This window comes from Dipodomys merriami, unplaced genomic scaffold (assembly GCF_024711535.1).
Source record: "Dipodomys merriami isolate MVZ:Mamm:240054 unplaced genomic scaffold, mDipMer1.0.p SCAF_50, whole genome shotgun sequence".
Taxonomy (NCBI): domain Eukaryota; kingdom Metazoa; phylum Chordata; class Mammalia; order Rodentia; family Heteromyidae; genus Dipodomys; species Dipodomys merriami.
This window is the reverse complement of record NW_027206069.1, coordinates 8,993,464-9,009,390: the sequence shown is the minus strand read 5'-3', so window position 1 is coordinate 9,009,390 and position 15,927 is coordinate 8,993,464. Positions and strand designations below refer to the sequence as shown.

Below are 15,927 nucleotides of genomic sequence, written 5' to 3'. Positions count from 1 at the left end.
AACCAACACCAAGAAAGGAGAGCTGCTCACTGTGGGGTAGCCCAGAATGCCAGGCTGGGTTTCTGTGTGCATACGCGTGCGTGTGGCTTGAACTCAGGGCCTTAAGTACTCCTTTAGCCTTTTCACTCAAGGCTGGCACTCTACCACTTGAACCACACAGACTCTCCCAAGCTCTCCTGCCTAGGCTGGCTTTGAACACTTAATCTTCAGATCTCAGCCTCCTGGAATAGCAAGGTTCACAGGTGTGATCTCCTGGCATCACCCACAGGGATGGGTGAGGTCCAACTTCCTTCTCCCACTGATTGTGTGGTCCAGGGCTCTATTCCTGCTGTGTTACCCGCCCACCCCCCCTTTGTGGCAAGATGGTGCTGTGCTGAATTCAGGCCCTAGGTGGCGCTGGACCCTCATTGCCCACCTCCCTCCCCCCCCCCCCCCCTCGCCCCGTGGGGAACACTCAGAAGCTGGAAATGACTGTGGGCTGGAGTTTATCTCACATCTGTGTGAACCTCCACCCAGTTCCTCTACCCAGTTCTTCCTCTCTCTACTTATTTTTCTTGAAACTCATTTTTAACATCTGACCTCATGAGAAGCCCCCATCTCTTTGCCACAGATAAATATACATATTTTTAGGAACTATTGAGCCTGGTGCTTAGAATCTAAGGCAAATAGAAATCAGAGTTGTTGGCATACAGTGTGTGGTTCTGGGTGGTGGAGAGCTATTCTGGGCTTTGGATGCTGGGTGATGGTCACACCGAGGCCTGCTTCATCCATTCCAGTGTCAATCGGGCCCCTGCACCCAGGTCCTGCCCTCTTCTCTCCCCCATCACATGGAAACTGGGGCTCAGCTGTGCTGCTCACATGGCACCCTCTTCCCCACTAATGCCTGGAAAGCCTGTGGGCCCCTGAGCTCAGGGCGCTTTGCCTGGCATGGGGTGAGAAGGTTGATGAACGGCGACAGGAGGTGGGATGAACTGGGGACCTCCCACCACTGACCAGGCTGCCCTGTGCCCCTGGCCGCATGTAGTCCAGAGCCTGGTTCTTCACAGGGCGCCTCCTAGAGGCAGGGCTGGGCCCTTCTTCCCACTCACCCTTCCCGGTCCCCAGGTTACTGAATGGTAAGACTTAAGATTAGTGTGATCTCACACACTCCTTTTTATTTTGATCTGTCTGAACTACAGGCCTCAGTTCCTAGACATTCTTTCTATCACTTGAGCCACACCCTCAGTCCTTTCTGCCGCAGTCATCTTGCAGATGTTTTTGCCTGGAGCCCACCTCAGACTGAGATCCTATAACTCACACCCTCAGGCAGAGCTGCGATCACAGGTGCACCCTGCTGTATCCTGCTTGTTGGTGAAGATGCAGCCTTGGCAACTTTGTGCCTGGGCTGATCTCCAGCCATGATCCTCCTCAATCTCTGCTGCCTGAATAGCTAGGATTACAGGCATGAGCAACCATGCTCTACCTTGACATGGTTGGTTTTCCTTATATCTAGAATCCTCTGTGTTCATTTGCTAAAATAATAATAATAATAATGTGTGTATTCGTTAAGGCAAGCTATGTTACTCCCTAAACTCTCAGGGCATTGACACCCTCAGGCGGGGGTCAGTCGTGAGGCTTGAACTCTGGGCCTCGGTGCTGTCCCTGAGCTCTTCAGCTCAAGGTGAACGCTCTATCACAGCACCACTTCCAGGTTTCTGGTGGTTAATTGAAGGTAAGAGTCTCACAGACTTTCCTGCCCAGGCTGGCTTTGAACCTTGATCCTCAGATCTCAGCCTCCTGAGTAGCTAGGGTGACAGCTGTGATCCACCAGTGCCGGGCTCACCTCAGGTCTTGGTGGCAGTGGTTTGCTTGGAGCTGTGCCAGCCAGCATGACCATGGTGGAAGTCATGCCCCACCAGCCCTCAGGAGCCGTCGCCTGCTCCCTTGTGTTTGGGGTATACTAACCTGGGGCCTCTCTTGTCTCTCCACAGTATTGTACGTGGAAGGCTCTGTTCTTGTGTTTGAGGACATCTTCAGACTGATCGCATTCTACTGTGTCAGTAGGTGAGTGGGTGGCTCCAGGAATGGCTGGGGACAGACGTCCATCAGTCTGTTACGGACATCACTGGTGGCTGTGGGGAGGCAGGTCAGAAACAGCAGCACAGAGATGCGGAGATGCAGCGATGCCTCTGGCTGCCATGCCCCTTGGCTTTGCTCTGGTAACCATAGGAGAGGTGTTGGCTCGCTGGCTTCCTGACCGGGGGTAAGACCCCCACCCCCACCTGTCCCCCAACTTCCTGCATGATGCGTATCACAGACAGCTTTGGGGTCCTGTGTGACCCTGACCATGCTTTAACAGGGATTCCAGAAGGAACTTCCAGCAGGGGCAGCAAGAGAGGCTTCTGGGGCTCCGTGGGTGGGAGCTCCCATGATGGCTCAGTGGCTTCTGGGTGGAGCAGGCATCTGCAACCAGCCTCTGCCCCGGTCCATTCATTCAGAACTGGTTTCAAATCAACAAGAATTTAAAAATATATTTTGGTGCTATAAGCCAGTGGCTTAAGTTGGAGGTGTTTAGCCAGTATGGGTAAGGTGTCCTGGTGGGCGGGCATGACAGAGCTAATTACCATAGCCCATGCCTTAGCAGCCCCAGCCCTGCTCTGCACCAAGGGTGTGTGTGTGTGTGTGTGTGTCTGTGTGTGTGTGTGTCTGTGTGTCTGTGTGTCTGTGTATGTGTCTGTGTGTGTGTGTCTGTGTGTGTGTCTGTGTGTCTGTGTGTGTCTGTGTGTCTGTGTGTCTGTCTGTGTCTGTCTGTGTCTGTGTGTCTGTGTGTCTGTCTGTGTCTGTCTGTGTGTCTGTGTGTGTCTGTGTCTGTGTGTCTGTGTCTGTGTGTCTGTGTGTATGTGTCTGTCTGTGTGTCTGTCTGTGTGTGTCTGTGTGTGTGTCTGTGTGTCTGTGTGTGTGTGTGTGCTGGTCTCGAGACTTGAACTCAGGGTGTATGTAGGTTCTGTCCCTGAGCCTCTTTTTGCTCAAGGCTAGCACTCTACCACTTGAGCACTGTTCTACTTCCAGCTTTTTTGGTAGTGTCCAGTATGCAGAATTTTACACCCATACAGGTCTTTCCAACAACTCCATGAGGTGACCTGTAGTGATCCTGGCTCCTTATTGCACAGATGAGGAAGCCAAGACAGAGCAGTCACACAGCTGGTAAACAGCAGGGCAGGATTCAAACTGAGATCTGGCTCTAAAGCCCAGCTGTTTGCACTGCTGCCCACTGTGTACATCCTGTAACAGTGCCAGTGAGCTGGCATGGCCCGTGTGTGCCCCAGGCTACACTGAAGAGGCCCCTGGCCCTGTATGTGTTAAGATGTACCAGGCTCTTAGGAGACACACTTTTCCTATTCCAAGAAGTTTTCCCCTCAGAAATAGGAGCCCAGTGTAGTGTTTGGCATATGCTAGGCACTATGGATGAATGAAGGAAGGAAGGAAGGAAAGAAGGAAGGCATAATTGCAAGGCTCAGATCTGGAGCTGTCACTTCATCTGTCTGATCCCCACCGTCCTCATCCATGAAATGGGAACGATGCCAGTCCCATCAGGGCTGCAGGAGGGAATTTGGTAATGCACAGGAAGAGATGGTGCAGTGCCCAGTGCCCATCAGGTTGGGAGTCTGCTGGGCTGCGGGCTTCTTTGCATCCAGGAGCTGGGATCACCAGAGCTCAGTGATGTCACCTCTTGAGTTTTTCCCATCTTCAATGCTCCAGGAGAGCAGGTGACAGTTTACCTTGCCCTCAGATTCCCAAAGGTCCCTGGGGGGCACTCACAGGACACAGACTGGCCTGACCAGAAGGATGGGAGTCCCTGAGTTTCTAAGCATCTCAGGAGTGAAATGTCCTAGTGGGAAGATGCCCAGGCTGGGAGCTCAGAACCCATCTCCTGCAGCTGTGACCCCAGAGCAGACACCTGCCCCAGCTGGCACTGTGGACGTGCAGACTCCTGCAGAACCTCATGCCTGAAGGCAGCTAGACCCGCTCCCAAGACACTTCATATGCCTGGCATCCCCTCCAGAGGGGTGCTTTGATATGCTGGTCAGTGCTCACCGTTACATAGAGCTGTGTCCCCAACCCTACAGCAAGCCCAGGCCTGGCCCTGAGCAAGTCCACCAGCCCCCCTCCTCCTCCTGGAGCCTGCTCCCCACAGGGCACTGGGGGCCCTGCTGGCCTGAGCCAGAGGCTACTCATGGAGACATTGCCAGGACAGCATGACCAGCCCTGGCCCAGTGTGTGGTGGTGACTTCCTCAGAAGGCCTGGTCCTTCTTGCCCTGTGCTCCACAGAGGCTGTGTTCAGGGCTCAACAGCAGCCCACGCCCAGAAATAGAAAAAAGGGTGCTCACCTCGAACCCGACACTCTAGGCTGGGTGAGGGCTCTAGGTCCTGACTCTGGGTATCAGATGGGCCCAGGAATCTATATTAATAACCAATTTATAAGCAATGGATCCATAGCCCAGGGTTTGGAAACTTCACCCAGGGATCAACACGCAGGGGGTTTCCCAGGATGGGCTCCCAGGGCAGAATTCAGGCACAAGGGTTGAGTAAGGGCAAGGAAGGGGAGCAGGGCAGGGAGGTGGACGGGACCCCAGCTTTCACCAGCTCCTACACTCAGCCCAGGAACATGGGAGCAGACCTTAAAGTCATCTCAAGTTAAAGCCACAGAGCTGGGCTTTGGCACCACTCAAACCAGACGTGAACCCCCTGGCTCACATTTGTGAGGTTCCAGGAAGCCAGGGTGCGGGTCAGCCTCATCTTTAAAAGTAGCTGCTGTCCAGCTCTGTTGTACCCAGAGAGCCCTGATCTGGGGCCCCCAGAAGTTCAGGCGAGCTGGGACTGGTTGCTGATGTTGAAATTGGGGTGGTCTCAAAGGACTGACTGAGCCTCAAAATCTGCTGTCAGACTCAAGATTGACTCACGTTGAACTGTTAGATGCTCGGTCACTAAGACTGAACAGCTGGGAGCTGGTGTTGGAGAATCCTTCTGAGGGAGGGTCGTAAAATGACTTTTTAAAACAATGAAATAGTGAATCGGACTAGAAGTTTTCAGAAAGTGTCTGGTGTAGGTGGAATTAACTCTTGTGATGCCAAACAGACTCTCATTGAGGATTCTGACAGAAATTCTAGCTGAGGACAGAAAGATTAGGTGTGAGAATTGTTCTTTGCATTGTGTGACCCAGCTGAAATTTGGAAATACATTTTTTAAGAAAAAATAATCTATCACCTGTACTAGTAAGTCATACCTATGATCACAGCTAATCAGGAGGCTGAGATCTGAGGATTGTTGTTCAAAGCTACCCAGGGCAGGAAAGTCTAGTTATCTCCAATTAACCACCAGAAAGCCAGAAATGGAGGCATGGTTCAAGTGGTAAGTGCTAGCCTTGAGCAAAAATGCTCAGGGACAGTGCCCAGGCCCTGAGTTCAAGCCCATGACCAAAAAAATTAAAAGAGCATAGTGCTTATACCCCAGTGTTATTGTAAAGATTAGGTAGGAGAAAAGGTTCCAAAAATTACAAGCTTACACCTGTAATCTTAGTTGCTCAGGATGCTGAAGTCTTAGGGGTGAGGTTCAAAGCTAGCTCAGGCAGGAAAGTGTGAGATTCTTATCTCCAGTTACCAGTAAAAAGCCAGATGTGGGGCTGGGAAGGTGGCTCAGTGGTAGAGTGCTTGCCTGGCATGCCTGAGGCCCTGGGTTCGATTCCTCAGCACCACATTAAGCAAAAAGAAAAAAGCCGGAAGTGGCGCTGTGGCTCAAGTGGTAGAGCGCTAGCCTTGAGCTGAAGAGCTGAGGGACAGCACCCAGGCCCAGAGTTCAGGCCCCACGACCGGACCCCCCCCAAAAAAAAAAAGCCAGATGTGTAGGTGTGGTTCATGTGGTAGAGCACCAACCTTAAATGGAAAAGGCTAAGGAACACCACGAAGTCCCTAAGTTCAAGTTGCAGTACCAGCGCACATGCTTGTGCGCACGCGTGAACACACACACACACACACACACACACACACAGTAAGTGGCTGAAGGTATTGCATTAGCTGGGTGGTCTTAGCAAATCTTTTAACCCCTGAGCCTCTTCGCCATCATCTGTAAAACAGGAATTAACATCTTATTACAGAGCTGCTGCACCATCACACAATAATAACAATAATAATAATAATACAGACAGTTAGCAAACCTCCCATCTTGTGTGTGGTCTCGTTGGCTGGGAAGAGGCACCCCTGGGTGGGTGCCAGGTCATGGGGTGTGGCCTTGGAAGGCGAGGGCTGTGTGGAGTGTAAGTAGACGTGTGGCGGTAGCTGCACACACGTGTGTCCAGGACCGCAGGACAACGCGGAAGGCTGTGCGGGACCGGCGAGGGGGAGCGAGCTGGACAGGCAGTGCAGGGACCCGCCTGGGAGGTGGGCGTGGCCAGGGCTTGCTCCCCTGCTGTCCCCTGCAGTGTCTTGAAAACGACAGGGTGGAGGGACAGGTGTGGGGAGATTGGCATAGCATCCGGACTGGTCTGCTGGTAACAAACCATTTGAAAACCCACCCACAGGGCAGCCCCTCAAAGCTAGAGACTGGGGTAGTGGCGGGGAGGGGAGACCTGAGGTGAGAGCCTGCCCAGCCTGGGGCCAAGCCACTCCTGCCTGGAGGGGCAGCCAGGCAGCTCCAGATGGCCTTGGGTTCACAGGAGACTGGCAGGACGACCTAAGATCAGCTGGCAGTCCCACCCAGTAGACAGTAGGGACGGCAAAGGCCACGTCCCGAGGCTTAGTGCCCCTCTGGGTGCTCTTCCTCCCCCTAGGGGAGTGTTTCCCAAGCAGGGGGCGGGGCACTTGCATCAGCCCTGCCCATCAGTGACCTTTGCCAAATCCTGGGAGACCTGGAAATGCTTCCCTGCTTCTGCCAGGAGCTGGAGGGCTCCAGTCTAGGATTCCATGGACAGGAGGAATGACAAGGAAACATGTAGCCCTGCCCAGGGCGCCAGGGAGGCTTTCAGCACAGGTGGGATTTGGGCACTTGGAACTGGGCTGGGGGAGGGGGGGGCGGGCAGGGAGGACACAGGGAATGAGGGAGCAGATCTGTATCCATGTGGTCCTGACGGCTTTAAGGTCTCTTGTTGGTGATCCCTGGGTCTTCTCATCAGAGAAGACGCTCTCTGGGGAGGAAGTGGGCTGAGCAGGGGCAGCCGCACACCGAGGAGGGGCAGGAGGAATGGCAGGGAAGGGCTTATCAGGCCTGCAACGCCAGGATGAGGCATAGAGCCAGAACCACCCACCCTGGGCTGCAAGTGAGGAGGACTGAGGCCCAGAATACTCTGTCCACGGCCCACCACAGGGCCAGAACATCTTCGTTTTCCTTCTCTGGGCCTCAGTTTCCCCTTTGCATCATTTCTTGCGATCCCCGGAGGGGGCTGTAAACCCCGGGGTCTGGCTGTGGGCGCACCCGAGTGCCTGACTGTGCATCCTGCCTGTCCCCACACAGAGCAGTGCAGGTCAGAGTGCGGAGTGGGTGGGATGCTAAACAGTGCCTTGGAGGAAGCCTGGGCCTGCCAGGAGAAGCCCGAAGTCATGACTCTGCCCACTCCAAGGGCTCTCCTGCATCTTGGGGGTCCCTGGTGCGGATGCTGGACCTAGATATCATCCAAACTTCCCTCAGCCTCAGTCCTTGCCCCCAGCTCCAGGGACGTTTCTAGTCTTGTGGAAGAATGGAGTAGCTGTGGGAGGAGGCCCTTCCCGTATGGGCTGCGGGTCTGGGCATGGCTCAGAGCACCTCTCCCTGCCTTGACTACTCCCTTTGTGTCTTCACAGAGATTTACTGCCCTTCACGCTGCGCCTGCCCCAGGCCATCCTAGACTCCAGGAGCCTCTCAGACCTGGAGACCATCTCCAAACTGGGCCTGGGTAAGTCCTCTCAGTGGGAGCAGGGAGCAGGGGGGCTTGAGGAAGTGGGGCTCAAGGCTGTTCCCCCGGAGCCTATTCGATGAGGCTTCTGATGGATCCTACTCTGCTCTGGCCCAGGCTATACCCAGGCAATTTTCAGTCGCAGGAACCCAGAGATCCTAAAGCGCAGTCTCTTTGTTGGAAGCTCAGAAAGAATGACTACATCAGGCTGGGGCTCTGAGGAAGCAGGATCAATGAGACTGTTCTGGATAGGGGGCCAGAGAGTTGGCCCAGCGGCTGCCACAGCCCTGGCTCCCAGGAGAAATGCATCATGGGTATGACTGGATTGGAGTGGCCACTCACCCCCTTTCCTAATTCCCTGCCCAACTAATGATTCCTAAGCACAGACCCTCAGCTTTTGGATGACAAGGAAGGAAAAAGGAAAGAAGAATGAGTTGGGGAACAGAGGTGCTCAGCACCCCTCCCCATTTTTGTTGTTGTTGTTGTTTTTGTCAGTCGTGGGGCCTAAACTCTGGGCCTGGGCGCTGCCCCTCAGCTCTTCAGCTCAAGGCTAGCACTCTACCAATTGAGCCACTGCACCACTTCCAGCTTTCTCTGCTTATGTGGTGCTGAGGAATTGAACTCAGGGCCTCATAGCATGCAAGGAAAGCACTCTACCACTGAGCCACCTTCCCAACCTCCCTACTTTTTGCATCATTGCAAGCGCTCATGCTGATTAGCTGCTTTCTGTGTATCAGGTAACCCTGAGTGCTCCGCAGGGCTTGATAACTTTGACACTGGACTGTGCCTCACCATGCAGGCCCTCGGCACAGCGCAAGAGCTGCCTAAGGCCTGGTCTTTTAGATGTTGGACTTATGCCCTCTCAGGAACTTGAGTTAGGACAGGTGACTATTCTTTTCAAGTACATAGTTCAGATAGCCTTTCCCAAGGCCTCAAACAACAGGCATCTAAGCATCATTGTGGATCATGGGTTTGTTTCATGCCTGGAATCCTAGCTACTCAATGAATGGTTACATTTGTATAAAGCAATCAGAAGAGGCCAGTGTGCAGAGTCAGAAAGCAGCTTAGAGGCACAGAGAGAGGGAGTGACTGCTAATAGGTGTGGGGTTTCTCTTGTGGCTGATCAAAATGCTCTAACACGGATTATAGTGACAGTTAACACAACTTTACAGCTACTAAAAGTAGTTGGGGAAGTAGTTTTTGTTTCTGCTTTTTTTAGCGGGTGAATTAAGGGAATTGGTATGTTGATAAAACAGTTACACGGAGAGCAATGGATTCAGGACTCCCCACACTGGGATAGACACAATTGAGATTCACACTTGGGGTTGGCTGAACTGGAACTTGTGTCCTGTGTCTGTAGGTACTGCCAGTCCTGGTGACCATGCTGCCCCCTGCCCCTTTCCTCACCTGGCCTGGCCTCCAGTGGGAAACAATATGTACTGAGAAGACCTGGGCATGGATTGGGACTGGGGAGCAAGCCCTACCCTCTTCATCATTCCCTGTGTGAATTTCTGTGTGTGTGTGTGTGTGTGTGTGTGTGTGTGTGTGTGTGTGTGTATGTGCATGCACATGTGCACACACTAGTACTGGTATTTGAACTCACAGCCTATTTATTATACTTTAGCTTTATCATTCAAGGCTGGTGCTCTACCACTGGAGCCACACCTCCACTTTTGGCTTTTTGCTGGTTAATTGGAGATAAGTGTCTTGTGAACTTTCCTGACAGGACCAGCTTCGAACCATGATCCTTAGATCTTAGCCTCCTGAGTTCCTACGATTACAGTCATGGTCCACTGTCCCCACTCCCCCCACCCCATGGTTAATATTTTTAATGGCATTTTTAGGAAAGGCACATGCTCCACAGTGCTTCCAGATTTGCCAGTAGCTTTCCCCCTTTACAGTATAAAGTGTGAATTCCCCCCACTTATTAGGAAGCATTGGAAAGTTGATTTGGATTGACTATCCACTAGCCCATGTTTGGAATCATCCATACACAAATCTCCTGGAGTCTCTAGATACGTGAGCTGATTCCATACAGCATGGCACTTTACTATGTTTCCTTTTCTTTTCTTTTTGACCAGTCCTGGAGCTTGGACTCGGCCTGAGCACCGTCTCTGAGCTGCTTTTCCTCAAGGCTAGCACTCTAACACTTGAGCTACAGCTCCACTTCCTTCTAGCTTTTTCTGTGTATGTAGTACTGAGGAATTGAACCCATGCTAGACAAGCGCTCTACCACTAAGCCCCATTCCCAGCCCTCTACTGTATTTCCTTGTCCCCTTTCTACTCTGTGGCCAGCCCAGACCTCCTGCGATGGAACGTTAGTTTTCACTCAGGATCACCGCCAGCCCAGCACGTCGCAGGGTCCAGGCTCTCAGAATGTGAGGCATCCTAGCAGGTAACATCCCTCATGGAAGCTCAGGAGGCCACAGGGCCAGTGCACACAGACAGAGCGATGGAGGGACAGACCCTTCTTTATGGGAACCTGAGAGGAACCAAGCTGAGGCTTGGCGTGGTGCCACCCACCCAGCATGGGCACCCAGGCCTCTGCTAACCGCTGGGATTGCGTGACACATTTCGTTTCTCCTCCGGCCTTGACATTCTGCAGGCTGCACTACTTCTACTTCCTTTTTTTTTTTCTTCTTCTTTTTAGCAGAAAACACTGCTCCTATGCTTTCCTAACACCCCCTCCCCACATCCGACAGTGAAGCCCCTAATACCCAGCTTCCCTGAGGGGACCACTACCCAGGCTGAGTTGGGGGCACGGATGCAGCATCTTGGGCTGAACCCCAGGGTCTGCTCTACTTCTGTAAGAATCCAAATGGTTCTCGAATGGCGGCCCTTCCTGTGTGCCCTCCTTTAGCCTTCCTCCCGGATTCTCTCCTCGCCCCCTCACCCCTCAGGCTGTCCCCTCCTGGCCAGCCAAGCTGGGGTTGCACTGAACCCTCCCAGATGCTGTCTCCAGCCTGGCTGGGCCGATCCTCATGGTACTCACCCTGACTCTGGGCAGCTGTCCAGTGCAGAGTCCTGCCTTGGAGGCTGGAGGTTCAGAGATGGGTGAAGAATTGGGGCTGCCGGATAGAAGCCCAGAGTGTGCTGGAGAATCAGGCAAAAGGGGAGAATTACAACTACAACTGTGGACACTATAGAGATAGGGACACAGGAGCAGCCCAGAGGCACTGGGCACCTTCCACCAAACAGAGCATAAGTAAGAGCTTGGCCAGTGGGGAGGGTGGAAAAGAGTTCCAAGTTGCAGGAACAGCACAGGCAAGATCTGGAGGTGGGTGGCACCTGACATAGACAGGAAGAAGTAAGTAGCACATGGAGCAGGGAGGAGACTCAGTAGATAATTCTAGAAGAGATGTCTGGAGCCGGATGGCACAGGCTGTGAACAATCGAAGCAAGCAATAGTAAGAGTGCCCAGGCCCCGCTGGGCATTCAGTTCCAGATGGTATCTACCCCATGACTTCTTTCACATAAAGGACATCTGTGGGACCCTGACGGGGATCATTGGGCTGAGCACCTTGCCGTTCAAGCCAGAATGGCTGCCTAGTGCTCCTCACCAGGACATCTCCCAGACTGGAAACCTTATGGGCCCGGTGAAGACATGGACTCAGGGCTCGCTCACACCATGGGGCCAGAGAATCTGTAAGCTCAGTGCCAGGCAGCGAGTCTGGTATACTCAGATCAGTAGCTGCCCAAGGAGGGATGCCATGGCCTGGCAGGTCCCAGGGCGTGGGAGAGCCCTCCAAGGACGTGCCCTGGCCTGGATCTCTATGGTTGTGCGGAGCTTTGCATACGAGAGAGACACATGGAATCTTACCATTGTTATTGTGGGCACAGCCGGCTGTTCAGCTGGCTTCCAGACCCAGGGCAGGCCTGAGGGTGAGCTCCACCCCCTTCCTGGATCCCGTCTCCCTGGAATGGGCACATACTTGGCTGCCCTCACCTTCTTGCGATACCTCCTTTCTGCCATCAAGAGCCTATTTTGGTCTTGCTACATTTCCGGTTTAGGGCAAGCCACCCGCCCCCCCCCTCAGACTCCGAGACAGCAATCGAGGTAGGAAATGGCGCAAGTTCCTCTGAGGGGAGGCCCTAAATCGAGTACAAAACACAAACCTGGGAGCCAACGTGACCCCGTTCATACCCCAGCACCTGCCCTTGCCATCCTATGGCCTCGGGCGAGGGCCTTCTTCTCAGAGCCTCTGGTCTCCATCAAGGGCAAGGCCTGTGATCAGGGCTCAAGAGCCAGGCCAGGTGAAGTCTGGCACCCACAGGCTGGCTTCTCAAGTGAGCTCAAGAGTGGCCTGTCATCCAGATGCCCAGTCCCTGTGCCATGTTGGAGGACCCTAAGCATCTTTTGGCATGTGGTACAGTGTGATCCCCAGCAGCCAAGAATCCCAGAGCCAGACCTGCCCTGGTGGTCCGGCTCCGCCACAGCCGAGACCAGGAGGACCGGTCAGCAGTCAGCCGTGCAGGACTCGGCTCGGCAGGAGCCTCAGTTTGCTGCACCCCTGTGCCCCTCACCCCATCCCAGCTGCAGCTCCTTCGTGTTAACATTGAGCATCCAAACTTGGGCTGCTTGCCGTGACAAGGGCCCCCAGGGACAATCAGGACTGATTCAATGGCCATAATCCATCTGTCCTTCATTCTTCCTGCAGGTCACAGCCATGGTGGCCAGATTGGGCCCAAGCCCCTTTCCTGCTGTGGCAGGGTGACCGCTTTGCACCCTGTGATGTGGATACTAGGGCACCTTCAGGAACCGTGTCCTCTTCCTCCCCATACAAGTGTGCAGCTTCCTTGGCCCTGAGCCGGCCAGCAGCACCTGTGCCCTGCACAGTGGGCGGGCTCCTCACAGCCCCTCCCTGCTGGAGAGGGCGGCTCTGGGGCTTCCCCCAGCTCAGGAAGCAGTGGGAGGGGCTGGCAGGCCCCTTCCCCCATCACACCAAGGCCTCTCCCCCTCTGCTTTCTACAGGCTTCTGGGACTTCTCACAGAATCCCCAACGAGCAGCCAGCGGGGAGCCGCCCAGAGACTCAGCCCCCGGAGCCCCCACAACCTCCAGCCTCAGTCCCACTGCCCATCCGGCCAGCTGTTCCTGTGAAATCGAGCTGTCCATAGGAAATAACCACCTGTGGTTTGTGAATCCCATTTTCATCGAGGACTGTGTACTTCCCACTGACTCACCGCCTGCAGACAGCTGCCCAGAGTCTGCCACCTCGGATGCTACCTCGCTCCCCTCCAGGTGGGCCCCACGACGCCCACCTCCCCCACCCCCAGTGCCTGCCCTGCCACCCTGCGGCCCGGCCCAGCCTCTGGAGCTCCCTGCACCCGCTGGTCCTTTGCCTGGCCCCCCGACAGCATCTGCACCCCATGCCCCTGGCCCCCTGGGCCCCCTCGGGGAGGAAGATGTGAAGCTGGGGACAGCCCCCAGTCCCGGGCAGCCGGCCCTGGCCCCAGCGCCTCCTCTGCCTATGAAGAAGAAAAGCCTCCCCCTTCCTCCTCCCAGACGGCGAATCTCTGGGAGACTGTCCCTAGAAGAGCAGAGTGCCGGACCAGCGGCACAGAGGAACCATCTGGGCCTTTCCAGGGCCATTTCTCTCTGCATGCCACCTCAGGGGACCTCAGATAATCCTAAGGACAGACCTCAGGGCACCACAGAGCAAGGCCAGGAAACAGAGACCAAAGCCAGGGATCTGGGCAGCATGCCAGAACCTTCCAGGAAGACCAAACAACCCCCAGTCCCTCCCCCCAGGAAGAAACGGGTCTCCAGGCAGGTGGCCCCTGCCCTCCTGGCTGCCCTGGAGAGCTCCAAGCACCCCCCGAAGGAGGCGACCTCTGAAAAGGCCACACCTGATGCAAACAGAGAAGACGGGAGTCCTGCCTCCCAGCCTCTGACACAGAACCTCCATGTCCAGGCCTCTGTCTGTCCTCAGAGCACGCCAGAGTTCACAGGGTCCTTGCCCTCACTCTCGGACAGCCTGGGGGTCCCTGCCCTGGCCACCGAGCAGGACTCCTATTCCACCAGCAGCACTGAGGAGGAGCTGGACTTCAGCAACCCCAGTGTGAAGAAGAAGCCGTCCATGATCCTAGACAAGGCGCGCCACCGCCTCAGCTTGGTCAGCTTCGCCAGCGTCTTCCGTGTGTTCCTCTCCAACGACCGCAAGCTCTACAAGAAGGTAGTGGAATTGGCTCAGGATAGGAGCTCCTACTTCGGCTGCCTGGTGCAGGACTACAAGGTGTACAGCCTGGAGATGATGAGCCGCCAGGCGTCCAGCACGGAGATGCTACAGGAGATTCGAACCATGATGACCCAGCTCAAGAGCTACCTGCTGCAGAGCACCGAGCTCAAGGCACTGGTGGTCCCCAACCTGCACTCGGATGAGGAACTCGGTCAGTGCTGAGCGGGGGCTTGGAGCCGGGCCGTGGGGGGGGGGGGGGCAGGCAGGGGAAGGGTCCTGTGCAGTGGCCACCAGTGACCATCCCACCCTCACCCCTCTTTCCAGATGTGTGTATCCATCTCTGTCTGTCGCCAGGTGGTCTGACCAGCCACCCCCTTTTCTAGATCCTTCACCTTAGTCATTAGGAGCTGTGATTTCCCCCCCCCCCAACCCTGCTCTGCAGGGGCAAAGGCACGACCCTTCCCTTGAGCGGGATCACTGTGGGGTGGTTTCTGCCTGCAGGCCCGTTCTCTCCACGGGACAGAACCTTCCCTTACTGAGCCAGTAGCCAGGTCCCCTCCCTGGAGATAGTCAAAGGGCAGCATAATATTTCTGCTGCTAACCGGGCACCGGTGGCTCACGCCTGTCATCCTAACTACTCAGAAGCCTGAGATCCGAGGATTGCAGTTCAAAGCCAGCCCTGGCAGGAAAGTCTGTGAGATTCTTATCTCCAATAAAGCACCAAAAAACCAGAAGTAGTGCTATGGGTAAACTGGTAGAGTGCTAGCTTTGAGATGAAGAGCTGAGGGACAGCGCCCAGGCCCAGAGTTCAAGCACCATGACCAACAAAAAGAAAAAAAAATTCCTACTGCTATCCAGAGCAGATAATTGTCACTTTGGAGTTGGGTAGATGTGAGTTCAAATCCTGGCATGGCTTTCACCCTATCAGAGCCCAGGTAGGTTGGTCCCTCCTTAGCCAGGGGTCAGAGCACAGGTTTTGTCACAGTTATGGTGACATTAAGGTTCACTAACTCCCGTCCATGAGTTGATCATGACTGTTACGTGGTGATAGCATTTGAGTAGTGAAGGCAAGCCGTGAGGCAAGGAAGATGGTAGGTACCAAGGTCCTGGGGCAGGAGCAGGCCTGGCAGGCTAATAGAGCAGATGGGTGGGTCAAACAAACAAAGCATGAGTGAAAGAGGTTTGGGGCAGATCCAAGTGTGAATGGGACTCATTACAGCAGAGGAATGTCATGACCAGACATGTTGTTACCAAACACTAGATCTGTGTTGACCGTGGGCTCTAAGCCAAAGCAAGAAGCTGCTGACATCATCAGCAAAGAGTGATGGTAGCCTGACCAGCCCTGCCCAGGGTGACGGTGTAATAACCCTAGAGGGAGAAAATCCATGGGGGCTCTGTTAGAGGTGACAAAGGAGTTTTATTAGTTGGTCTGCAACCCTGTCCTGGGTTTCCTCAGAACTAGGAGCAGCTGTAGTCTCTAAGTGGGGGGCAAGTTTCTTCTTCCTTTCCTCCTTCCCAGAGAGCTTCTCTGCTCTCTGCAGGCCTCTCTGCTTTCCGAAGGCCTTTTTCCGTAGGCCTCTCCAATCTCTGCAGGCCTCTCTGCCTCTCCTTAGGCCTCTCTGATCTATGCAGGCCTTTCTCCACTCCACAGGCCTCTCACAGATGTTCGCTTCTTCTGCAGGACTCTGCCAGCCCGGGTCTCCCTTCAGGCCAGCCCTGACTCCTCAGGCAGGCCAGGGCTCTCCTCCGCTCTGGGAGCTGTGTCCTGTGCCATCTCTTGCAGCATGCCCTCTTCTCTGTCTCCTCCCCGTAACCCCCTCCTCTCTATATCCAGTGGCCCACCCCCCAA

At 54.7% G+C, this 15,927-nt stretch overlaps 1 protein-coding gene across 2 annotated transcripts in view; it reads left to right on the top strand.

Moving 5' to 3' along the window:
- The window catches only part of LOC138810502 (ras and Rab interactor 3-like), an 87,103-nt gene that overhangs the window by 53,528 nt on the left and 17,648 nt on the right, over nucleotides 1-15,927 (top strand). For both annotated transcript variants that reach the window (XM_069997697.1, XM_069997699.1), the window contains 3 exons: nucleotides 1,971-2,043; nucleotides 7,810-7,901; nucleotides 12,874-14,289. In XM_069997697.1, coding sequence (XP_069853798.1) covers nucleotides 1,971-2,043; nucleotides 7,810-7,901; nucleotides 12,874-14,289 — 1,581 coding nt within the window. The remainder of the gene's footprint in view (nucleotides 1-1,970; nucleotides 2,044-7,809; nucleotides 7,902-12,873; nucleotides 14,290-15,927) is intronic.